The sequence below is a fragment of the Microtus pennsylvanicus genome, chromosome 4 (genome assembly GCF_037038515.1).
Source record: "Microtus pennsylvanicus isolate mMicPen1 chromosome 4, mMicPen1.hap1, whole genome shotgun sequence".
Classification (NCBI taxonomy): Eukaryota; Metazoa; Chordata; class Mammalia; order Rodentia; family Cricetidae; genus Microtus; species Microtus pennsylvanicus.
The window spans coordinates 43,196,213-43,221,789 of record NC_134582.1 but is presented as its reverse complement, the minus strand read 5'-3'; the positions used below and the strand labels follow the sequence as shown (position 1 = coordinate 43,221,789).

At 43.4% G+C, this 25,577-nt stretch overlaps 1 protein-coding gene across 11 annotated transcripts in view; it reads right to left on the bottom strand.

Moving 5' to 3' along the window:
* Window positions 1-25,577, bottom strand: part of Nr3c1 (nuclear receptor subfamily 3 group C member 1) — a 122,759-nt gene that overhangs the window by 75,327 nt on the left and 21,855 nt on the right. For 2 of the 11 annotated variants that reach the window (XM_075968767.1, XM_075968774.1), the window contains exons 1-2: window positions 19,398-19,618; window positions 15,940-17,130 (exon numbers count right to left, since the gene is read on the bottom strand). In XM_075968767.1, coding sequence (XP_075824882.1) covers window positions 15,940-17,117 — 1,178 coding nt within the window. In that variant the 5' untranslated portion in view covers window positions 17,118-17,130; window positions 19,398-19,618. Of the gene's footprint in view, window positions 1-15,939; window positions 17,131-18,894; window positions 19,218-19,361; window positions 19,619-20,121; window positions 20,392-20,458; window positions 20,616-25,577 lie in introns of those variants that run through there. The other 9 variants (XM_075968776.1, XM_075968773.1, XM_075968775.1 and 6 more) reach the window with 8 other exon arrangements.

Here is a 25,577-nt window from a genome sequence, read left to right as displayed (position 1 = left end):
TTGCTTCTGCAAAGCTTCAAACTGGAAAAACTTGATACTAAAGAGAATGACAAACCTTTGACCTAACAGAGTAAGGCTGAAATACAGCCCAGTTTACCCAGAACTTCGCATATGTTTCAATATGTATATTTAATTTAGGTAATAACACAAACAGTTACATATTTGAAAAACTAAATCAGGAAATAATGGCTTTTTTGTGTGAGCCACTATATAGCTGCTGAGAACCAAAACCGAGGTCTTCTGCAAGAGCAGCAAGTGTTCTCAGCCACTAATCCTCCAGGAAAGTGATGTCTTTTTTAATTGTGGAATTTAATTTATATTGAAGCATAAGAAAAAATGTAAACAGTCCTTTAACGAGGCTGTTTGATTAGACTTTCAAAGAATTATTCTCTTTGAGAAGAAACTGAAAATATAAAAAGATCAGACAGCAAGCAGTGAACTTATTTAGAATATTCTAAGAATTTGTGAAGCTAGAAGAGGCTTGCTCTTCTTCAGAATGTTATTCTAATTTACCTTCCCTCAAGTGCCTAAGAGGGTCAAGTAGTAGTGAGTGACTCTCCATAGCTCATGTGGCAGAGTGGGAGGGAAGGAGTAGAACGGGGGAGTCAGACAGGAAACACTCCTCTTAACAAAATGTCTATCACACACGCATTTTTCAGTTCCCCTTCAAAGTTAAGTCAAAATATAAATCTGATCACCCTACCAGAAATTAAAGTCTCCAATTGCTTAACTATTATACTTACTTTGAAAGCTAAAATCATAACGATCCTGTCTTAAGAGCTATCACGGAGGAAGACTCACTTATCAACAGTGGCACAGTACAACGGGCCGAGGGCTCACACAGCATTTAAACAGTAAGATGCTCTCTAATCTGAAGTTCCATCATAAAGAAGCACTGCTGTTTCCTGACTGCTAAGTGTCAGCCTGTACCACATGATTCACCAGCAGTAGCTCCCTGTGCCCATCTCAAAAGCGAAGAAACTAAGGGTGTCTGGGTTGTAAATTTGATCAAGGTCAAACAGATTTTAAACAGAAAGTCTGATACGATATTAACTGCACTAGGTCTGTTTCCTCTGATGAAATGGTTAGATCCCAAGGCTGGCTCCAGCTAGAACGCCATGGGTCTACAACAGTGATAGAACACTCCTTAACGATTGTGTACGGGACTTACTGGTGAAGACTGGAACCTTACTCCCCGGCACACAACTCACCATCTATCCAGTTCCGTCTAAATGCAGACAAAGAAGGAATGAGGTTAGCTGGCCCACAGTAAGTTACTCTTGGCCAGTTTACCAGCTCCCAGACTAGTGTTCTTGGTCTTTCCCTCCAGTTCCTGCGCAGAGGAAGCACTGAACAAAGCGTTCTCCATAATCTCCACTGAAAAGACAATGAAACTGGACCCCTTCTAAAAACCATTTCCTACAAATGCTTCAAACCGTTGTAACGTCCACAGAACACAAGCCGGAGGCAGGTACCCACAGCCCTGACCCTGCGGTCCACTTTGCAACTCTGAAAACCGTGGCTCACAAACAGGAAGTGACCAATATGGGTGCTGTTTAGCGATTCTTAGAATTCCAATTTTCCCTAAAAGGAATAAAGTACATTTAAGGCAAACCCATGCTATCTGCTTCCTCCTCAACTTGGATCTTGTTCAAACAATTAAATTACCTTACATGCTAAGGTGCTACAATGAAAATATTCCTTGTCTCTTCAAAGACTGGATGAAATTAAAAAGAGAGATCAGACACAGACATGTGCAAGAGTGTGAGAGCGAGTGTGTGATTGTTCTCACACGCGCACATATACACAGAGTTTTGGAGGTGCACACCTGTAGTCCCAGTTGCTCAGCAGGCTGAGGCAAAGAAATCACTTGAACCCAGGAAAAAACCCAGTGAGACCAATCTCAAAAATATCTAACAGACTCACAAATACATGCCCATATATATTTTCTATGTAAGAAAGCAGTATCTAAGTAGACAGCTGCTGGGCACCTACTCATCAAGCACAGAGGCAGGTGAGAAACAAAACCCGGCACTGTCAGCAGGTACTGTGAGAGCAGCAATACAGGCCTATTAAGGACAAGCTTCCTTCTACTCAAGAGAATAGAATCTCTGGCTTGGCGGGGAGGCGATGCCTAGCATCCCAACTGGGCCAGGTCAATCATTTGGTAAGGGACCAGTCCTGGGAAGATAGGCTTATCTTATGCCAAAGAGTTAAGAGAAGTAATTTTTCCTTCAATGAGATAATGTACTTCTTCCACGACAGCTCACCCCAGCACAGTAGCTTACAAAGCACGCATTCCCTAAGTCTGTCCACTTTCCTGAATTATTCAAGAAAAGGGTACCTTCTTTTCTTCTTTCTAGCCCTACTAAACATGCTCTCCCTGTCACGGCACATCTGCCCTCCATGCTGGCTCAAACGGCGTGACTTGCTCTTCTTCATTCGCCTCTAGGAAGCTGCCAGGGATCGGCAGTTTGTCTGTCAGGGTGCTTCTTTGAAATTCAAGAAAATCAGCCTGGAGTTTGAGTCCATTCTAAAATTCTTTTATTAATGAGACTAAGAGCCACAGGAGGGGCCTCCCATTCCCCCCTTATCTAATCTGACAACCTACCTTCCAGTAACATTGCTACAGGATGCGAGAATGGATTGCTGTGGCTGAGCAACGCAAGGGAAATGGACAAACTGTGTCATTAAGTTAACCTAAAAGCTTAGATAACATCCAAAGCAGAGGAATAGCCTATATTCTAAACTGTAACATCTGTGTTATATAGTGCACTGCTGTGCTAAAATCAACTTTGAAGCTTATGGCAAGAAACTAATTTGTAATCATGTTGTTTTTATTACAAAGGAAAGAGCAAACATCACCAAGTGCTGCCTGACTCCCTGTGAAAGGTTAAGTTGGAATCTGGTGTGGCGGCACATACCTGCAGTTTTAGTACAAGGAAGGGAGGTTGAGACAGGAAATCAAGAGTGTAATGCCAGCCTGGCCAACACAGAAAACACCACCAATGGCTGGGTACATCTCTTAACATTTTGATTACACAGAACTCTGACAGTAACCCACTCATGGAATCTAATCTCTGATCAGGAGGGATGCATTGGAAAGGGTCTTCACTGGAGCCCATGGTGGCAAAAATCATCAACCAACCTGAATAGAACATTATACAATTATTAAATAGAATAGAATCCACATTTGTTGATCTGTAAGTCCAGGGTATATTTGTTAGGTAAGCAAAGCAAGCTGCAGAGAAATGGGGAGATGATCCCACTTTGATTTAACAGCACATAAACCGGAACAACTTATACATGTCTACTTACTACTGTGTGGTTACAGAGAAAGGCACAGGCACAGCAAAGAGGAAGAAAGAGGAGTGAGGTGGGAAAAAAATTACTTCCGTTATAATTTACCAAAATAAATAATCCCATTAAAAACTATATTTTGATGAGGCATTTGCTAAAATATTTAAAAGGAGCCAATGCAGAGATGACCTCTATAATCCACTTGCAAGAGAAACCAGGGAAGGCTCGCTATGTATCGTCCAGCACACAGGTGAGCAACACACCACAGAGGGATTCCTTGATTAGAGGACATTATGGAAAGCAGGGTTCTAGGAAGGTTATCTGGTAGTCAGCTGCAGCATGGGTTAGAGAGGGAAAGGACAAGCAGGGAGCCCCCACTGATAGGAATACAGCTTGGAGGGAGGGCGTTGTCAGTTTTCCCTTGTGGTGCAGCTTCTTGGGGAGCAGGAACTAGACTTCTTCCTGGGCCGAACTCACTTCTCATGGTCTCAGAAGGATGTTACTACCTATTTCGATGTTTTAACCTTGAAAGCTTTCAAACTATAAACTAATCATGTGCTTTGCTGACCCATTTGGGACTTAAATTGTGAGAACATCTACATGCTTCAGGAACTGAATTCAACAGCACCCACTGAGGGAGCTAGAAAACTCCAGGCCCTATCTTTAGCCCAAGTTGTTTCAGCATCCTGAAATACTCCCTCCCGCCATTTTAAGATCTTTGCCTTGTAATTCTCCAGCTAGTCTCTGAGAATTTGGGGGGGGGGGGGGCTGCTTTCTGGATGCTGTCCAGACTCCTGTCCTTGCTCCATCCCCACTTTTTCCTTGAACACTAGAGAAGTTCATTCTTAAAAGACCTCATCTAATTTTTTTTTCAATAGTTAAGCCCTACATGACTTGGTTTTATTTAACCTATTAAGAATGAATTATTCACCTGCAATACTTAGAAGGTACGCCTTTTAGGTTGATGATATTTACTACTGTGCAATAAATCAAACCCAAAACATCCATAAGCTGAAGAAAGACAACTTAGAAATTCAGAGAAAATAAGCCATTCTTCCTCTCCTGGAATAGTCAGTGTTTACAAACATAACTATTTAAAACAACAACAGCAACAACACGGTTTCTTGCCTAATTTGACCTATCTGCTAGGATAACCTGTTCTTAATAGGAGACTTAAGACCTGATAGCCATGCCCATAAGGAAAGCTCTAACTGGGCTTGGTGGGTCACTTTTATAAACTGGAGGGATAGGGAAGTGTACTGGGAAAAGTGGTAGAGGGAGAGAGTAGGGGCAGGTAAGATTAAGACATATCATATACATTTATGAAATTTTCAGAGAAAAAAATAATTGTAAATTTCCGTGGCAGATTATATAGTGGGAAAAAAGCAAACAGCTATATCAAACACCCTCAAAAACATTTATAAGCACTGATTGCCCTACATTTGTTAAATGATATATGTATCTGATTTCTTCTAAGAAACTGCAAGAATCAGTCTAATTTAAAGCTTTAGAGTAAATTTAGTGTCCAATAACAATCAAAATATTTTAATTATGTATACTCTATTTGCATCATTCTGTCTTAAGATTGACTTTTTTAGACTGAAGTATCACCCATACCCATTCTTCTGGACTTAGATGCCAAGTTTCTTATTCATCTATTCATCATGTACTTGTTAGGGACTTACGCGATCCTACACTCTTCTGGATGTTGGGATATAGGAGCAGAGCAAGCTTATAGCGGAGAGGACACAAAGATTCCTAAGTATGTCAAAGGGGAGGAAACAATGTGTGAAAGAAAGACGTTATAATTTCAGACAGAGACAGAGGTCTCTCTTATGCAAGTGATATCGAAGTGTGACCTAAATAAAGGAGGCCAGGGAAGCATGTGGATATTTGGGGAAAATATTTCAGACAAAACATCCCGAGGCTTAGATCATGTGCCAGGGGTCCTAGAAAGACAACCATATTCCTCATAGAGACTACGGAGATACCCCACATGGCCTAAGAAATTCAGTGTTAAACTAGGAAGTGCAGTCCGAGGCTGCAATGCACACCTTGCTCCCTCTGTCGTGCAGTCCACAGTGGGGGCGGGGATAACGGTGCAGTCACACTTCTCTATCCCACGGCAACTGAAGTCTGTCCTGACAGCTGGGTCATTCTACCGGTTTCCGTTCTTTTCCTAGCACACGTTCTTACCCCTTCTCTTACTCCACATTGTTGGGCGGACTTTCACTACCCGTTCATCCCCTCGGCTGCCCCCACTCACTCCTCCTCCACGAAGAGACTCGGCCTTCTTCAGGTAAAAGCTTAAGAAGCAAATTGGGAGGAAGGCGGAGCAGGCATGAACGTGACACTGTTCTCCATCACTGTTCATTGCCTTCCTTAAGGCTGCACGCTTGTGCCCAGCACCCAGCTCAACAGGTATTTGCTGCTCAAGTAGAGCTCTGTACCCTCGAGCAGACATCCCCCCAGTAATGTGCTTCCTATGGTATGTCTTGTTCTTGTAGCTCTTCCTTTTGCCGACACAACACCATCACCAGGCTTCTTACACATGACCCAGTGCCCATGCAGAAAGTGGAGACACACAGAAACCAAACAGCCAGGGCCCAGACAGAAGTTTAAAATTCTCATTTTCTTTTTTCATGGCTTTCTAACTTTTCCTTCTGGCTTCCTTATCATCTCATCTGGATTTGTCTTGGTATTATTAGACCGCCACGGCTCTGTTTTAATGACACTCTCTATTAAACGGTCATTTGTCCTCAGTCAGTCAGACTGCGAATTCTGAGCCAATTTTCCCTCCTCTTTAACATTTCTCCTTAGGTTATGTTAAAGTCCAGGGCCTAGAGACGTCAATGCTGTCACGACTCACACATCACGGTGATGGCTCGCCGTCCCCTTTTATCAGCCACTGAAACCTGACATCATGTTTTCAAAATAACAATGAGTATTAAAGAAATTAGCTTGTTTTAAATACAGATATAAAAAAGTTCTTAGACCATTCTCAATAAAGAAGTTCTCCTGGATAAACCCTCAGTCCTAACAGGAAAGCTATGCAGCAGACATCCTGAATGGTTCGGCATGCGCCATGATTTCAGAGGCCAGGATCGACTCATCTTAACATTCAGTCAACAGTAAACAGAAAAATAGATAAAAGTAGGACTTGAGATAAAAATTCTTGAGTTATTAAAAAGCGACCAGTAAAGCCAAAGTTTCCTTTTCAGATTTTGAAGAATACAAGTAAAAAATATTTGAATTTCGTATTGAACATGTAACTCAGACTATTTTATTAATATAAGTAACTTTAGTGCACTTGTTGCCATAGTGACCGTCAAATGGTTAATTCTCCAGGACATGGAGGAGATGAAATGAGGACCTCAAGTACTTTGCAAATTGCTGTAGGAATTCACACTGTATTTACTCCTTTACTCCATATCTGCAATCACCAAATTCCTTTCAAGTCCAAGCCAAAGATGGCCCTTCTTTCCCGAACATAAAATAAACATGAGAAAAAGAGGGGGAAAAACAGGTTTAGAAGTAATCTTTACTTTTTCTGCCCTATAGTAAGAAAACAGGACTTAACCACTGAGTACCACCTGCTTGAGGGCAGTTCCAGGGAAGCACACTACAGACCTATTCTACAGAAGTCTCTGCAGGAGCCGGCATGGTGGAAGGCTGAGGCAAGAGTGGGGGCAGCCGTTTTCAATTAAGAGTCTATTTTATAGAGGGGGAGGGACCAGGAGGAGGAGGGGAGAGAACACCTTAGCTGAACACTTTTAAATAATCCTCAACAAAAGCAAATATTACAACCAGAGACAGGCTACACTTCTGAAAGTTATTCAGTTTAAGGCAAGGAGTCAATACATTTTCTGATTAAGAACACTGATGTACAGTTTAATGAGCTCAGTTTCCTTTTCTGGTTTACAAGGTGTCTCGAGATGATTGCAAAAGGAGCGAAAACAACACAGCCTCTCACGATGCGGACTTAGAAATAAGAACTTTCATTCTGGGCTTTCTATCTGGGGGAAAATATTTTTAAAAATATCTATTCTACTTTCATATTTTCTCCTTCATAAACTCAGCTGGATTCCAGATGAAATGATTCACATAATGTTCTAATTAATTTTTCAATATTTTTATTTGTAAAACTCAGATTTTACAATGATATATCTATCAATTTAAACTACAATTTAATTTTTTTCTATATTTGGCAACACACATGAACACACACATATATGTATATATACATATATACACAGAGGTGTATATGTGTATATATAATGTGCATCTATAATTTGTTTTTAGTGAAACTTTTTAAAATGATTATTTTATTTTTGATTGTATGCATGCATATGCAGACAGATTGCACACATGTGAAGGTGCCTGAGGATAGCAAAGGTGTCAGATCCCACTGAAACAGGACTATAGGCAGTTTTAAACTGCATGATGTATGTTCTAGGAATAGAACTCAGGTTCTCTGGAAGAGCAGCTACGTGTTCTTAACTGCTGAGCCTTCTCTCCAGTCCTTATAGCAGCTTTGTCACCATCAAGGAATAAGTTAGTAGATGTCTTTAAGCAAGGTTTCTAATCCTCCCAAATCTATGAACCTAGAAAAAGTGTTAGTATTTATGACTCTTAAAATTGAAAGCTTCTTGACTTTTGCATGCATGGTTACCTGAGAGGATCAGTCAATTAAAAACAGAAAGGGACCAGCCTTGCATTTATCAATAATGTGGTTTAAGTTATCAGTATAGCTACTAAATTTCCTATGGTAAACCTAACATGGAATAAAATCCACGGAAAGGGTTACTGATGGAGGTACGCCCTGTACAACAAGACAAAACAAAAGGAAACCTTGAAAATAAATGAATACCAAGGTAACAGTCTGGGCTCTAAATACAGCAGTCTAGATAAAAGGGACTCATGACCCTCTGGGGAATGTACACAGTGGGCATTAAAAAAATTCCCAGTGCTTTCTGTTGGGCAGCACTTACACTAAGGATGCAGGCAGCACCTACACTAGGGATGCAGGCAGCACCTACCCTAGGGATGCAGGCAGCACCTACACTAGGGATGCAGGCAGCACCTACACTGGGGATGCAGGCAGCACCTACCCTAGGGATGCAGGCAGCACCTACACTAGGGATGCAGGCAGCACCTACAGTAGGGATGCAGGCAACACCTACACTGGGGATGCAGGCAGCACCTACACTGGGGATGCAGGCAGCACCTACACTAGGGATGCAGGCAGCACCTACACTAGGGATGCAGGCAGCACCTACCATAGGGATGCAGGCAGCACCTACAGTAGGGATGCAGGCAGCACCTACACTGGGGATGCAGGCAGCACCTACACTGGGGATGCAGGCAGCACCTACAGTAGGGATGCAGGCAGCACCTACACTGGGGATGCAGGCAGCACCTACACTGGGGATGCAGGCAGCACCTACACTAGGGATGCAGGCAGCACCTACACTGGGGATGCAGGCAGCACCTACCATAGGGATGCAGGCAGCACCTACACTAGGGATGCAGGTATCTTCACTCTCAGCAAATGAGGTCATCCTGGTTTAAACTGCGAATAATTGCCAGAGCTTTAAAATTACCACCTTGCATTTTAATAACTGTTTTGTAATTTCCAAAGTAAACTCACACTTACGAATTTGCTTAGGTTTTTAATTAATACTATTTTTATTGTATACATGTGTGTATGAAGGGGAGGTGGCCACAGCATACCTGTCAGGATCAGGGGACAACTCAGTCAAACAGATTCTCATTTTCCACGTTTACCTGGGTTCTGCAGTCAAACTCAGGTACCAGGCTTGCACACAGCCCTTTTACCTGCTGAGCCATGATACAAAGGCATCTACATATGCTGTCAAGTAGCAGTGCTAGGAAACAGGAAGTGACTACGCACATACATACAGAGCAGAGCCTTGGTCATATTTCTCCTTTATATTGTGTTTTCAGACTCACTGTTGGTGGACAATTAGTGTGAATGATCATCGAGGAATTTCTAGCACATCAAATAGAAAGTAATTCCTTTCAGACCAGTATGAAGGTTTCTGATTAACTTTTCTTTAAATATCTTAAATCTCCCACTTGTAAAATTCAGGTAACAACTGCTTTTGTTCTACATGGGTCCTGACAGACTCAGAAACTTAATATAACAAGCAGAATAAAGAACGTCAAAGAAGGAAGACATTGAATGCGATGAACGTGTGAGGGGTGGAGAGCATGAACTGTAGCAGCGTGTGTGTAGCATCATGCTGCCGAAGAACGGAGAGAACACTAATGAGCTATACAGGAAAGAAAGGACCAGTGGTTTTTATGAAGTCAGTATTATGTCAACTACTTACTCACTTTAGACCTCTAGGGCAGCCCTGGGTGCTAAGGCTTACACAGTTGCCAATAGGGTGGTTCCAGGCGGCTGCACAACTAATGAGGTGTGGAGTCCTTCCCTAAACACTGGCCATGATCTCAATCTCTCATCTGAAATGAGGGGATGGGAACAGATAATCTCTTATCTACTACATAAAACAAGCTCTGCGAACTCAAGAGTTCTTCCTGGGTCCAGCTACAACAATATTTACATTTTATGTGCTATCAAGAACACCATTTTAAACCTTTATCTTATAAAAGTACACATCTAAGTTCATTTTTTGTCTTATACTTGATGATAAATAAGGAAAATGTCAAGAAGCTGTCTTTAGGATAGATACCCTGACCTCCCACAGAGTATTCATCTCATCAAATAGATAAGAGAATTGCAGAATTTTACACAGACACACAGACCCGTTGGGGTTTTGATAATAACGACACAGAGAAAGTATCTTTAACTTCAAAACACAATTGCCTAATTACCTAGAATGATAGCTTGGTTCAGTTTTGCCTCAGAACCCAGGTCTTTTTTCCCCCTACCATTATTTCTATTGAACATCTAAATCAAATTATCTGGAAGGGACGTAGTGGGAGGGAAGAGCAAATTTTACATACTAAAATTAAGAAAGCCCAAATTCCCAATTATAAAACAAAACATAAAAATGATGACAACATAAAAGTGTCCATAGCAAACCAGTCACGCATTACTCTTCATGTGACAATCATAAGGTCGTAAGTCATTGCATTGCCCCAACACGAAATACTAAATCATGAACTACACTGGATATCATTTCACAATAACTTTCAAAATTTGGCTATCAAATATGCTTTCATAATAGCCACGGCTAAATATTATTATGGAAACTTATGAAATAATCTAGAATAAAGGCTAATTTATTATTTAAAATGAACACTATAATAAACTGGAAGTTTTTAAGTGTCAAAAACTGCACATTTATTAAACTCAAATTAGTAATTAAAAATAATGTAATGTGTAAGGAATGTAATGTATAAATGTGTGTCATAATTCAACCCTTCTCTCCTTACACACATATACATATATATACATAATATATGTAAATTATACTCCCATATGTAAATGAAAAAGTTCTAAATTAGCAGGGACCTTGTTAAACACATTGCATTAGAGACAATATAAATCTTGTTGAAGATTGCTAAAATAAAAAAAAAAGTATTCTGAAGTATTTAAAATGAATAGCTGGTTACTCCAAATAAGTATGTTTAAACACATAGTTCAATTAAGATAAGTGATTAATATTTAAATTGGCTCAGAGATTAAATTAAGGAATGTTATATTTTCATTCAAAATAGTTAGTTTTAAGGACTATTGCAATATAAATAGTTTAAGTGGCTGCCTAGTACTTACAGAATCCAATAATTTACGTTATTTGCCTAATTTACTCAATATCCTAGCAAAAAGCCAGATAACCCACGGAAAGAGTTCTACTCCACAGTGAGTTTGTAATTTATTTGCAAAGTATACTATGAAATAGGAAATGGTTGTAACCACATGAGGCGCCATGATTATTTTAACTAAGCTCAAATCATTAGATTTTCTCTAATAACAGCTTAAATTAAACTGGGACAAATATGAAATTGATTTTGGCAGAAATAAAAGTATGATGTAAATTTTGTCCTCATTTTAGTAAGACAGCATCACACGAAAGAGCTCACGAGAAACATCGTCACTCCGCACTCTCCGTCCTCACAGGAAAGCTTCACTGTGGCACTGACTGCACTGACGGAAGGAGCTGAAGGAGCGCTCCTCCTGAGACACCTGATGATCAGCTGCTGGTCCAAAGGCTCTCCCCTATCCCATGCCTGTTACTTCTCTCTTTACCCTGCCCCCCAGGGGTCGGGGGTTGAAGCCACTAGCTACAATTAACTTTCTATTGTATAAAAAAATAATATATAAAATAAAGACATCATTAAAGGTTACACCCAAGAGTCACTGGCATGAAAATGACCACACGATTCCGAAGGAAGGAAGGAAGGAAGGAAGGAAGGAAGGAAGGAAGGAAGGAAGGAAGGAAGGAAGGAAGGAAGGAAAGGAGGAAGGAAGGAAAGGAGGAAGGAAGGAAACATTTTAGAGAATTGTTTTAAAATGTAAGTTTCCCTTAGGAGAACTTGGAAACTACAAAGCCAAGGTAGAAAAAAAATGAGAGCAGTTGGCTAAATAAAGCTGGAGAAATAGATAATTGATCTCTTTTGTAAAGACCACGAGTTGATTTTTTTTTTCTGGTTGTATCTTAATCCAATAAAACAGTCCTTAGAAATTATTTATACAATGGGATTCACCAATTTATATTGTGCATACCTCAGAAATATAAACAAATACTTATCAATTTGACAACTATTTATACTCTATTAAACAATGACTTTTGACAAAAATACTACCAGGACGGCTTTAGAACAATAAATATTACAGAGCATGAACCTATTATGCCAGTTTAATTTACTCATACGAGAAGACTTAAACACGCATAATAATTAACTATGAACAAGTATTAAAGACAAATGTACTTGAAGAAACATGCTCCAGACCTAACCAAAGCATAAATGAAGGCTTCCTAATAAAACTAGGCTAGAGTGCACTGAGCCTTACATAACTCTCAGAATTCAGCTGTCTTTCACACTGGCACTCGTGGAAAGCATACTATTTGATACAATCTCTCGTCAGCGAAACCTCTAAAGGCTCCTAAAGTGACCTTTACCCTCTTACTAATTTATCTACTGCAACTTGCATTTCATCTACATCTACATCTGTGCAAAGTACATTTAAGAACAAGTCATAAAATGCATAAACGTTAATAGCATATGGAAAATGGTCAAATAATGTATCTGTAGCAAAAATAGACAAAACCAAAATAACATCATGAATACGAGTTGAACTGTCAATTACAAATATACAGGGATTAGCCAAGGAAATATTACAAGAATTTCATTAAGAGCTGACTAACGGCTTGTTACACACGTCTGTATTAGTCATTCCATACTAAACTGGTACACCTGAGTACACAATTGCTGAAATTCCTCTTAAAATCAATCATACTGATCTTTAAGAAGAAGAGAGGATTCTGCCATGAAGGTAACAACATGTAAGCAAATAAGGATATGCTCAAAAGCAAATCACACCCAGAAGTCTTTTTATATAATGGATAGCAACAAACAGTAAGCTCAAAAAGCCACCGGAACGCCCACTGTCAGACTCGTCCGCGGGCCAGGAGAAAGGAAAGACATTAAACAAGGGATCGAAAGAAAAGGCTAAGCGTGGCCCAAACCTACTGTCTCTTTCCTTTATGTTCTGTCTCCTCCTCAAAAAAAAAAAACAAAAAACATCTAGCCTGGCATTCATAGGCAAAACGAAAGAGGGACAGAATGTGTTCCACTCAGCCCCATGCTCCTACAGTTTTATTATTTTTATAAAACTTGACACAGACATTGCCGATAGAGATGCCTACATCTCCTTACGTTTTAGGAGCATCGTGAAGCTCCCATTACCAAGCCCCGCACTCCAGAAGACTGAGCTTTTTATCTTGCATTGTTCTTTTTCTTTAAGCATCCTACCTCTCAGGAAAAGGGCTCTAATTCCTCTGAAACCCTTTATGTTCTCCACCTATTGTCTGCAGTGTACACCATTTAATGCTGAGGTGAAACATGGAGGAAGAAAATCAAATTACGCAGAAGCATGCCTGCTTCGATTATGCTTACGTTAAGCTCACTGCATTTTACAGGGGACTGTTAGAACTGGACGCTTGCGCTACTAAGAGCGGATCTGAGCAGCAATAATCTCTACCTTGTCTTACCACCAATGAACCTAAACCTTAAGAAACAAAACACAAAAATCTTAATCATGATAACTCGTAAGTTTACAATTTAATGTGCTAACCTGATGTCATGGTCCACTGATATATTTGTAGAAATTGTCTTCTCCCGGAATATAATATGAAGTAGTTTTTATTAATATTCTGAGGGGAAATGTTTTAGTTATTTAAGATTCAAATAAAAAGTATGCTTTTTAAAAAATACAGTGCTGCTGGTGACATCACTGCTGCTTTCCTATCTAAAGCAGAGAGGACTCCATCCAGCTGTTGCCTCAGCGTGTTGACTTAGTGGCTGATGACTCAGGGTCACTGATCATAGCTAATGTTTGGCAACTACCGTGCATCATATATAGAGAGCGACCAATTTTAGATCTGCCAGGGCCGCTGCTGGGAAACAATAGAAGAATTCAATAATGGTCAGAAAGGAAACATTGTCCCAATTTATTTGGGTGAAGCTTGGTTCTGGATAATCACAGTTCCCAGCCCTAAGTGTGAAACTTGCAAGCATTGCCCCTGCCCATTAGGGTATTGTACTGTGCTAAAAGACACCAGTGATTAAACACAAATAATCGCGTCAGTATACAACTGATCACTTCCTGGACAGGAAAGGACTTCTAAAGTGCCACATCATCAGAGCCCTGCCTACCTCTGTAAAGGCAGAGGCACAACAAAAACGGGAACCTTTTATATGTCACTAAGAAAGTGTCAAGGTGCTTTAGCACTGAAATTATTTAATGATTTAAGGGTGAGATTTATTGTTCATATCCCAGATTTTATAAGACTTAATGATAATTTATAGTGCATGCAAATTAAGTTTTGGTTCTGTTGTTCTTTTTATAATAAAAAGTGAAGAGTTTTATGATGGCTTCCAGGCCAAGGGATTTCCTAAATGTATTGGTATTCCTTATATAATCACATGTTTATAAATCAGTTTAATAGCTCTCTATAGATAATAAGATCAGTGGTGATTACTCTTTTATGAAAGTCAATGGCATGAAACCTATTGTCAAAAACTTTAAGATTGGAAAATTTAAAACACAGTGCATCTCAACATTTGAAAAACATAAGTTTATGCAATAAGAAATTATTTAAATTTTGTTGTTGGAACTATCTTAAACTCCTAATTCAGAAAAGTTAAAATGCTGCAATAATTTTCCCCAAATAAGAGAGAACTAATTATGAGTACTAGATTAGTAGTAACTACCAATAGTCAACACAAACAGTAACCACATATCTCTCAGGCTAGACAAGAGCAAAGGCGATTTTTCCCCTCTTGCTAAGCTATAATTAAGCTGTTTAGAAAAATAGATCACAGTCTAAATCTAATTTTTCCCCAATATCAGCTTCCTACACATGGGAAGAGATGCCCTTTTCTGCATCTATGTAGGATAACCTTCATGGAAAAGGGATGTTGGAAAGGTGTAGCTCCGTGAAAGAACACATTGAGAACATTCTCTTTGCAAGTGTTAAAATCTTCTCAAAGGGAGCAGTGAAGATTACTAATAGTTCAGGAAAAGTTAATGGGACTACATACAAAGGAAGGAAGAAACAAAACCCCTAGCAATTAATCAGCCTTGTATTACTACAATCCACACTTACCTAACCCTACCAGTACATTTATCTTAACTTACAAGTTGTTTTCAGTAATTTCATTCTAGGGAACCTTGGCGAGATCAGACAGTAATGTCGATATACATATACTGAGAAAAAAAGAAGAGAGACACACAGGGCGCTTGCTAACTGAAGCCTGAAAAATTCTAATCATGAGTTACCTACCGGGGTATCTGCAGAAGCATCTGAAAGCATCGGCACCAGTTCCTTCCTCAAAGAGCCTGGTAAGCAGGCACCAATTGTCTACTTTCAGCTACTCTAAGCAATGGTCTAGGTCGCTACACATTGCATTGCTTTAACCATTTCAAAACTCAGAATGTTGGTGGAACAGCAGGGCTCAGAGTTACTACTCCCAGTTCTTAACCCTTTAATTGAAAGGTTAACACTCCACACAGGACACATATAGCAAAGCAACTTTTAACTATGGAAGCATTTTTCTGTAACAATGCACTCACTCTAAAGCAGCTAAAATTCGTATGCACAATTATGTGTTAGATGACTAGATATTATTTTCTTGATTTCATGTTCGCTCTACTCAAGCAATTCGTTACTGAGCCATTCTGATGTAAAGTTTTCACACAAAAATCTTCAATACCGACCAGAGAGAAACTATTACTATTCATCCAAACACCCAAAGTGCTCCTGCACAGGTGAGTCCTTCAGATTTTCTAACCTGCCTACTTTCAAAAGACCTTTTCTACTCAGTTATTTGAAAGAGTATGCAAATCTCTAGAAAACACAACCTGACAAAGGAGCTCTAAAATGGACCACACTAAAATGATGGAACAGAACGGCATTAGCTTACCTTGAGTAGCCATTAGAAAACACGGATCGGGCTGGGAAGTTCATAGTCCCCAAGGAAGCCAGATTATCCTCTCCAGATCCTTGGCACCTATTCCAGTTTTCAGAACCAACGGGAATTGGTGGAATGACATTAAAAACAGGCTTCTGATCCGGCTGTTCAGAAAGCGATGCTGCGTTCATGTCATAGTGGTACATCTGTCCTCCAGAGGTACTCACACCATGAACAGAAATGGCAGATATCTTATTACCAATTATATTCGTCCCAGAAAAGCTTGCCTGACAATAAACTGGGCCCAGTTTCTCTTGCTTAATTACCCCGGGGGTGCAAAGCTCAATGAAATCATCTTTTTCTGTTTTCACTTGGGGCAGCGTCACACCGCTGGAGCTTGGTAAGATCGGATCTCCAGTATCCTTAATTTTAGGTTTAGTGTCCGGTAAAATAAAAGGCTTACAGTCCTCATTTGCATCCCCTTCCAAAAGGAATGGATCATCATCTCCTGCCAAAGGAGAAAGCAGGTTTTCGTCTATCAACAGGTCTGCCCTCCAAGGACTCTGATTTGTTTCTTTACCTGGAGACCCAGCAGAAAACTCCAAATCCTGCAAGATGTCAAAGGTGCTTTGGTCTGTGGTATACAACTTCACACTGCCACCATTGGTGCCAGGCCGGCTTTTTAGATTTTGCTGTTCTGAAGATGCATCAGAGTGAGTTTTGGGAAACTCCTTCCCTGGAGGGGTAGCGCGCCCAGCAGCAGATGTGGAACTCTTGGGCTTCTCTGGAACACTGGTTGACCTATTGAGGTTTGCAATACTTTCTTCCAGAAGCCGAAAGTCTGTTTCCCCAGAGGACAGGCTAATTTGGCCCTGTTGTGGGTATCCCAAGTCATTTCCCATCACTTTTGTTTCTGTCTCTCCCATATACAGTCCCATGGACAGTGAAACGGCTTTGGACAAATCTGGCTGCTGCGCATTGCTTGCTGAGCCTTTTGGAAAATCCAGAAGCCTCTGCTGCTTGGAATCTGTCTGAGAAGCAGCAGCCAGTGAGGACGGAGATGCAGAAACCTTCACGGTAGCTCCTCCCCTTAGGGTTTTATGAAAGTCCATCACGTTCCCCCTCTCCCGGACAAGCAAGCTGCTGGGGACTTCTCTAGCAGGGGGAGCTAAGGATTCTTTGGAGTCCATTGGCAAATATTAACTACAAAAAAAAGAGAGGGCATAATAAGCTATAAAATCACATTATCTCTGATCCGATTAGTGAGAGACAGCCTATTAAATGAACCCTTTAGGTAACTCCCAATCAAAGTCCCCACTATCAGAGGAATAGTTTCTGTCTTCTAAAATATAGTCCCTATAGTCCCTGCTCCCACCCAGGGAACTACAGCTAAAAAACACAAGGCAGCTCATTTGCAAGGACAGAGTTATACTGAACTGATCTGAATTTGGCTGTTTATCCTGCTCACTAAATGTACAGCTTTGGCAACCATAGGAATTGTAATTTGTTATACATGATTATTCTAAAGGTTCAAGTTGATGTCAAAGTATTTAACTTTCTTTTTTTAGGCATGATTCTTAAAATTTCAACCCCTTCTCAATCAAGGATGATTGCCTTTCTGGAAACCAATAATAAGACATTTGATAAACGCTATGGTATAATTGTTTGCACCTTAGGACTCACAATTTCACCTCCTGCCCGTCCCCCCACATCCAACCCTTTCAAGGTACAACCTGGAGGACTATGCACATTTTATTTGAAAAAGAAAAAAAGCAGTGCTGTTCTGCTATAGGCAAGGGAAATGCTCTTATCTTTAACCTCCATTTCCAACCAGATGTGCCTGTTTAGTAGCATCCACCTCCAAACGTTGGCGATAAGAAATGATATGCATTGTACATAGCCTAATATGTACTTTTAAAAACAGCAGAATTTGTACTAGCTTCTTCACTGCAGTTCTAACTTATTTAAATAGATAAATAGAGCAGAACTCATCAAAACTCCTAACACCAAAATTAATCGAGTTATATTTCTTTCTAAAAATTGTTTAATGCACTCAATACAAAATAGTTTATTTCTAGATTTAAGATTTTTTTTCTTTCCAAATATGGAAATGCTGGGAAAAATAGAGAAACGGGTCTGTGGAATCACATATAAATTCAGACAAAACCTATACAAGAAAATGCTCAGAATAATTTTCTCTGTAGTTTTCAACCTACATTTATTTAAGTTGTATTTGTCCAGATCGTTAGTATATTACTAGTAAAAAAAATGCTTTAAGAGGTTGTCAAAGACTATGATAAGTATATTGGGGAACCCCTCTCATAAAACGGTAAACTTTTCCGGTACCAAGACACTAAGAAATAGGATCATCTTCACTGAAAGGGAAACGGGAGGTAGGTGGAGAGGGTGGACCTGCCTTATGAATCTTCCCTGTACGCGGTTTCTCTCTCAGAACCCACCCGGGACCTGTGTGTGCATCTCGTAAGGATCTCTAACCATGAGATATGAAATGGCCCCTAATGAATTTCCACACCTGCTTTTTTGACAGCTACCTTTCAAGCCCAAGACCATCACAATACTTTATAAAACGAGATGCTCCCTTAAACGACATTTATCCTCCAGTTAAAACTGTAAATAACCCTGGGACGTTAGTCGGCCCTCGCGAACTATGCCAAGGGTCTTAAGTGGTTAAGGCCTCAATGATCAAGCCTGCAACCACAAACATGAAAGTAGCACTTGTCAAAAATCGCTGCGCGCGCGCGCGCGCGCACACACACACACACACACACACACACACACACACACACACAACCTGCGGCTAGGGAGGGTCTCTTACTAAAAGGGGACCACTCAGAAAAGTCGGGCGCGAAATCGTGCCCCAAAGCTAGTGCACAAGTCGTCGGGGGGAGGGGGTGGGGGGAGAAGGAGGGAGAAAGGTGCGAGGTGAAGGGAGAAATGTGTCCAGACCTGTTGAGTTCTCTGCGGCACGCCCACTTCTAGCAGATAAGGCCGGGCGGGAGAAGTCTGGGCTGGAGGCTGCTAGCCCCGCGTCCACCCCACCAGCCCGCAGCCCGCAGCCAAGCGCCCTGAGCCCGCGGCTCGCAGACACCGCTCTGCCTTCCCTCGGGAAAAGCGGCTGTCCGGGCGGCCCCCAAGGACAGCCCAAGACCCGAGGGCTTGTGGCAAAAAGCAAAACCAAAAAGCACGCCAGATTCCCGCCGGGGCGCGCGAGGCTCCACGGCGGGGCAGCGCGCCGGGCCAGGGATGGCGGTGCGGGGAGAGGAAGCGCCGGCGCTGTCACCGCCGAGGCCCTTTCGTCACCGTCACCCTGCCCTCGCCAGCCTCCACCCCCAACCCCAGGGCTGACAAAAGTTTGCCAAGTCCCGCCGCCCCAGCTGCCGAGCCCCTCGGGGAGCGCCGCCAGCCCGACTCACCTCCGCTCGGGCGCCCGCTGCCCAGCCCCCGCTCACCTCGGCACCCGCGCGCTCGCCCGCCCGCCCGCGGCTCCCACCGCAGCCAGATAAACAAGTCGGCGTGCGGACGCGGGAGGCGCGCGTGTCACGGAGAAGGAAGTCAACAGTCGCCCCCTCTTCTCCATGGGGGAGGGGAGAGCCCCTAGCGCGGAAAGTCGCCCGCTTCCCGGCTGACAAGCCGAGCCCCGCGCCGCTCCCGTCTCCCGCGCGCGTCCCCCGTCCCGGCGCCGCGCCGCCCGGCTGCGGCGTCTCGTTCCACCCACTTAGAATCCGTCCCCGACGGGCGGGCGGCGACTCGGGCTCCAGGCACTGACTCGAGCTCGCAAAATGGAGGAGGCGGAGGTGGGGGGGGGAGCGCGGACACGCGAAAGGGCCGCCCGGCCGCGGCAGGCGAGCGGGACCGAGCGAGGGGCGGGCGGAGGCGGCGCCACGGCGCGCACACACTCGCACACACGCGCTCCCACTCCACCCCCGGCCGCTCCCCGCCCGAGGGGCCGCGCTGAGGCCGCGGGGAACGGTGCAACCTGTTGGCGACTGTCAGCAACTGCAAGGGCGCCCGCGGCCCTCGCCCCCTCGCCCAGCGTGCGGGGCCCCGCCAGCCTGGCCCCGACGGTGCCTGCAAACCCCGCGGCTCGCAGCCATCGCCTCCGCCCGGGCGAGCGCGCCTTCGCCTTCCCCACCCGAGGAAAGAGAAAAAGTGCGGCAGCGGCGGGGTGCCGACCTGGCCTGGGAGGCAAAGCGAGTTTCTTTAGTTTCTCTTCTCCCTGGCTCCTTCCCGCCCCCGCCCAGCTCGGCGGCTTGGAACCACTAGGGAACCCGCCCCGTGGGTCCGCCGCCAAAGCCCCCAAGGGTGACAGGCAGCAGGCCGAGCCGCAGGGGTGGTCCGCGCCGGCGAAGCGCCGAGTTGCGCGAAGTGTGTCACACTAGCAGAGGGGCTACAGGATGGCACGGAAACGGTGCAGCAGCGCCGCGGCCGCTCTCGGGGCCGGACGGCAGACACGCCCTCTGGGGAGGCTTGAGGAGGGGAGGGCAGAGGAGAGGGGTCAGCGCATACGTACTGTGAGCCCGTGGGGGGGACTCGCGTGCCGGCAGGTCCCCCCACCCCCGCATCGTCTGGGCGGCCCCGTCTGCAGCCGCCGTGCGCGCGCTCGCTCGCTCGCACCGGGAGAAGTTGCAAAGCAGAACCCACCCTCCCCCGCGCCCCGACCGTCCCCCACCCTCTTCCCCGAGTCTGAGAGGAGGCGGCGGCGGCGGCAGCAGGAGGCGCCGCCTGCCAAGTTCAACCCCCACCCCTCCCTCCCAGCCTGCCAGCGCGCTCACACTCGGAGGAAGTTGCACGCCGAATGCAAAACCTCTAGCGAGCAGGCTTTCTTTGCACTTGAAAAAAAATGTAATTAAGGAAGCATTGGGGGGCGGGAGGGAGGGGTGCAGGCCGAGAAGCAAGTTGCAGACGGAATAGTAAGTTGCTGGAGAAGTCCGCCCTCTTCTCACCCCAAACTCCTGACCTCTCTTTCCACCCCCTTCGGGGCCCGCATCCAAGCTCCCCGCCGAGACCCCTTCTCCGAATCGTGACATTTGCTGCCCCGGGCTGGGTGCGTTGCCCAGCCCGCAAGGTTCCAGAGACCCCCCCGTGCTCCCCCAAATCAAACAAAACACGCAGCTCCAAAGCCCTCCAACGTCAGCTTTTAGCTCCCTCCAGCTGTTCCCGTACGCGCCTCCGGGTCTCCCAGAGAAACACGTGGCCGGTCCCCCGAGGACTGAGAGGGGCACGGGGCGAGAGTGGCAGTGCCCGCCGGGCAGGGCAGGGCAGGCGGGGGCGACGCGGGGACCCTGGGGTCGGGGGGACGCGGGGCGAGGTGCGGCGCTGTGGCTCCGCGGTGCGGGGAAGTAACTTTGGTGCCCCCACAGGTGACAGCACTTGGCACTTATGACAAGAGCGGAGGCGGCCGCGACTCCACCGAGCGAGCGGGCGGGCGGGACGGCGGGCGCGCGACTGCAGCCGCTCGCGCCGCTCTGCTCTCGGACCCCGAGGGCGGCCGCCTCGGCCTGACCTCCCCGATCGGGATCCCTGATTGGGGAAGCGCGTGCCGGAAGCCTCCCGCCGCCATCTTGGTAAAGCGCGGTGAAGCCGCGCCGCCACCATCTTGGCGAAGGTGCTCCGGGCGTCCCACCGAGACGCCCCTCCTTGGTGGGAAAGGGTCCAGGCCGCCCGGCGCGTCGTCCACTAGGCGAGGGGAGATCGTGGCTGCGAGCGGGTCGCTTGGGCAGAGTTGCTCCACGGTCACTACCTCCACCGGCTCCCGGGCCGCCATCTTGGCAAAGGAACCGAAGCTAAACCTAGACCGTCTTAAGCCCGGCTGCCCAAGAGTGTTTATGAAGAGCCCCTGAGCCACTTGGTGTTAATGAAAAATAAAAACAAAAAAGCATGTAAAGTCGAGAAGAGAGATTCCTTCCTTCCCAAGGAGGATGAAGTCAACCAGGTCCAGAGTGGATAGTGAGAACTTAAACCTATGACTCTACTTTCCCTGCCGGTTTTCCCACCTTCCGAGGCTCAAGTACTGCAATCAGATGTCTTGTGAATTTGGTCCCTTGACTACCAACAGACTCCTGGGAGATGGGTACTCGAGCCTACAATAAAACTCATGCTAAGATGATTATCTTTGATGTTTGCCTTTTACAAAAAGAGCTAAGGATGTGCATATATATTATATAATTGTGTATCATTATACCATAAAACTTCTACATGACTGAATTACTCATCTAAAGAATCTAATTCACTTCTCTTTCATGTTTGAGCTGTACATGGTAGGTGATCTTCATTTTTGAATAATTTATTTTTCAAAAATTTTCACTTAACGTTTCCTCTTTGCTTTTTTGCATGTCTAATAGCTCTTAATGTAGAAAAGTACCTCACTTTAAATTTAAAATTGCTTTTGCAAATATTTTCAATTGAACAAAAATATGAACTCTTCCTGTTCTTTCTTTTAGTGAACTATGCCTTAGTTTGTTACTTCAATAGAAAAACATCTCGGGCTTTTTAATCTGCCATATTTATTTTAAAATATGCTGAAACTTTCACTAAACATATTTGCACAGTAATAAAAATAGTTATGAGTTTTGCTTAACATTCACTGACTCTTCTGCCCAATTTGACTGGAAGTATTGAAAGAAATAGATATTTTGTATTTTACTTATTGGGAAGGGCTACTGGCTCAAATCTGGGGCCTCCCACATGCTAGGAAAGGGCTCTGCCAATGTGCAGTGTTTCCAGTTGTCTTAGGGTTACTATTGCTATGATGAAACACAATGACCAGAAGCAACTTGAGGAGGACAGGGTTTCTTTCACTGGCAGATCCATCTAAACAGTTCATTAGGAAAAGCAGTGAGGGCAGGAATGCAAGCAGGGCAGGAACCTGCAGGCAGGAGTTGATGCAGAGGCCATGGAGGAGTCCTGCTTACTGGCTTGCTTCCCATGCCTTCTACAGCCTACTTTCTTATCTCCAGCCCAGGGAGGGCACCATCCACAATGGGCTGGACCCATTTTTTTTTTTAATTTACAAAGACCTTATCTACCTTTTTCATTATGTTATGTCTCTGGAACAGAGGCCTATGTATAACAGGCTTCAAGTAATATTTTACAGACTTATAATATTGAGTCAATTAGTCAACTGCATTTAATTTTTACTTTGGGTTAAGTTGGCTAAGTGAGTTAGTAAAACGTTTATGAACATTGCTCAAGATCTTCATGTGTCTTTTCATGGATTTTAACTGCCAAGCACACTGTACTCATAAGCCACTAGACCTTATGTTCCTACAGTAGCCTGCACAGTTTGATAACCTGTTACAATGATAGTTCATTTGTTGTGTGCACGTTTGCTATATTCTTACTGCTGGCTGGAATATAAGGCCAAAAGACAGAGGCGAGTCTCTCCTGTTCAACACTGTTTCCAGCGCATAGTGAGTGGTAGTTGGGTGACTTGATGAATATGTATTGAATACCCTGTTCGAAGACAAATCATTAATAAATGAGCTGCTACCATAGCACCATTTACATTGCTATAGCTTTTGGGCTGCAGAGATTGCTCAGAAAGTAACAGCGCTTTCGGCTCAAACAAGTAGAGAAAGAAATTCAAGGCATTTATAGAATAAGTCAGATTTCTCCTTGCTCATGATTCCTCCTGCCTCACTCCAAGTATCTTCTGCCCACACTGCTTGACTGAAATTGTTTATAGTGTCTTTCCCTTTAGGTTGTGTAGAAGAATGCTTTCTTTTCATACTCAAATTTCATTTTTAATATGAAAACAAGTTTCAGGGGGAAAGCACAGAGACTGTCTTTAGCTCAAGTGGTGGCAGGAGAAATGTATGGGAGTAACCTTGGCTCTATGTTCATCACCTGCCTGGACACCGGTGTTGTACGAAGACTAGATAACTTGGATTTATTGGGATGAATTGGCTAACTTTTGTTGGAAAATATTATTCAAGAAAAGGCTCCTTATAGCCCGCCTCTACTATTGGTCAGACACATTTTCCTTTCCAAAAGGACACTTAACTTGAAACTTATTTTCCTTTAGCTATGATACCTTTTTTATGGCTCTGCTTTACCCATCCCCTTAAATCTTTGATGTTGAATGTAAACTGAAGCCAAATAATTTTTTTCTCAATGAATAGTTTTGAAAATAGTAACTAGTTATCTAACAGAAGTTTTCATGTTGGTTGTAAATATTTTCTTTAAAATATTTCCTGAAACCATCATAGCAAGTAAATTTGCCTCTTTAATATCTTGACTTTGGAAATACATTCTTTGGGCTATACAGGTAAGTGGTTCAAGGGAAACCCAGCTAAACTTGAATGTCCCATTTCTGTGTGCTTTGTCATTTCCATTTGCTTTGCAAGAGACATGTTTGTTATAAAACTGAGTACATCAAATTCTTGATCAGTCTCCATGCTGGTTCGGTATGTGTTTCTTTAGGAAAAGAACACATTGGAATTACCGTGGGAACTTGGAGATGCTACATAGTTACCACGTCTTTCCTTCCCCGTTTTTGTTTTGCTTTGTTTTCTCTTTTTGCTTTCATCAAAAGCAACTTAAAATACCAGCTTCTGTTGCTCTGTATAAAGTGTCTGTGGCTATTCTGGTTAAATCTATGTCCTCTACATTAGCAGAACTTGGTTGAAGCAATCAGGGATTAAAGGTGAGGTTAAACATCAGCTGATAAATTAGATACATGTTGCTATAAGCAGCAATCTAAGGTTTTAAGTGTTTGGAGACATTAGAGTAAGCACACAGAATAATTGCAACAATTATACGTACATTGTTTTTCATTTGTGGCATCTGTGGTTGGCCATTATGTCATTAGCTTTCTTCCTTTTCTGATTTAATCTCTTCTGTCCCATGCTCCTTTGGTCGACAGTGTTTCAGTCTACCCCATTTGTTGGTGGCATTGTTCAGCTCAGTTCTGAGAGGCTTTCCTTCCGTTTCAGCTCTCACACCTCAGTTCCTAACTTAGATTATGTATATATTTGTTCCATTTGAACCTAAATTCTAGGTTGGATTTATACATCATTTTTAAAACAAAGCCGAAGTTTATTAAAGAGGTTTATTTTAAGATGTATTTATTTATTTAATGTACCCTGGTGTTTTGCCTCTTATTAAAGAGTTTCAATATAGATTTAAGCACAAGTGACAAAAAGAGACACATGTAAGAGGGCAGTTTAACACATGTACAGGCACAGGTAAGAGGGCAGTTTAACACATGTAAGAGGGCAGTTTAACATATGGACAGGCACATGTAAGAGGGCAGTTTAACACATGGACAGACACATGTAAGAGGCAGTTTAACACATGGACAGACACATGTAAGAGGGCAGTTTAACACATGGACAGACACATGTAAGAGGCAGTTTAACATGGACAGGCACATGTAAGAGGGCAGTTTAACACATGGACAGGCACAGGTAAGAGGGCAGTTTAACACATGGACAGACATGTAAGAGGGCAATTTAACACATGGACAGACACATGTAAGAGGGCAGTTTAACACATGGACAGACACATGTAAGAGGGCAGTTTAACACATGGACAGACATGTAAGAGGGCAGTTTAACACATGGACAGACACATGTAAGAGGGCAGTTTAACACATGGACAGACACAGGTAAGAGGGCAGTTTAACACAT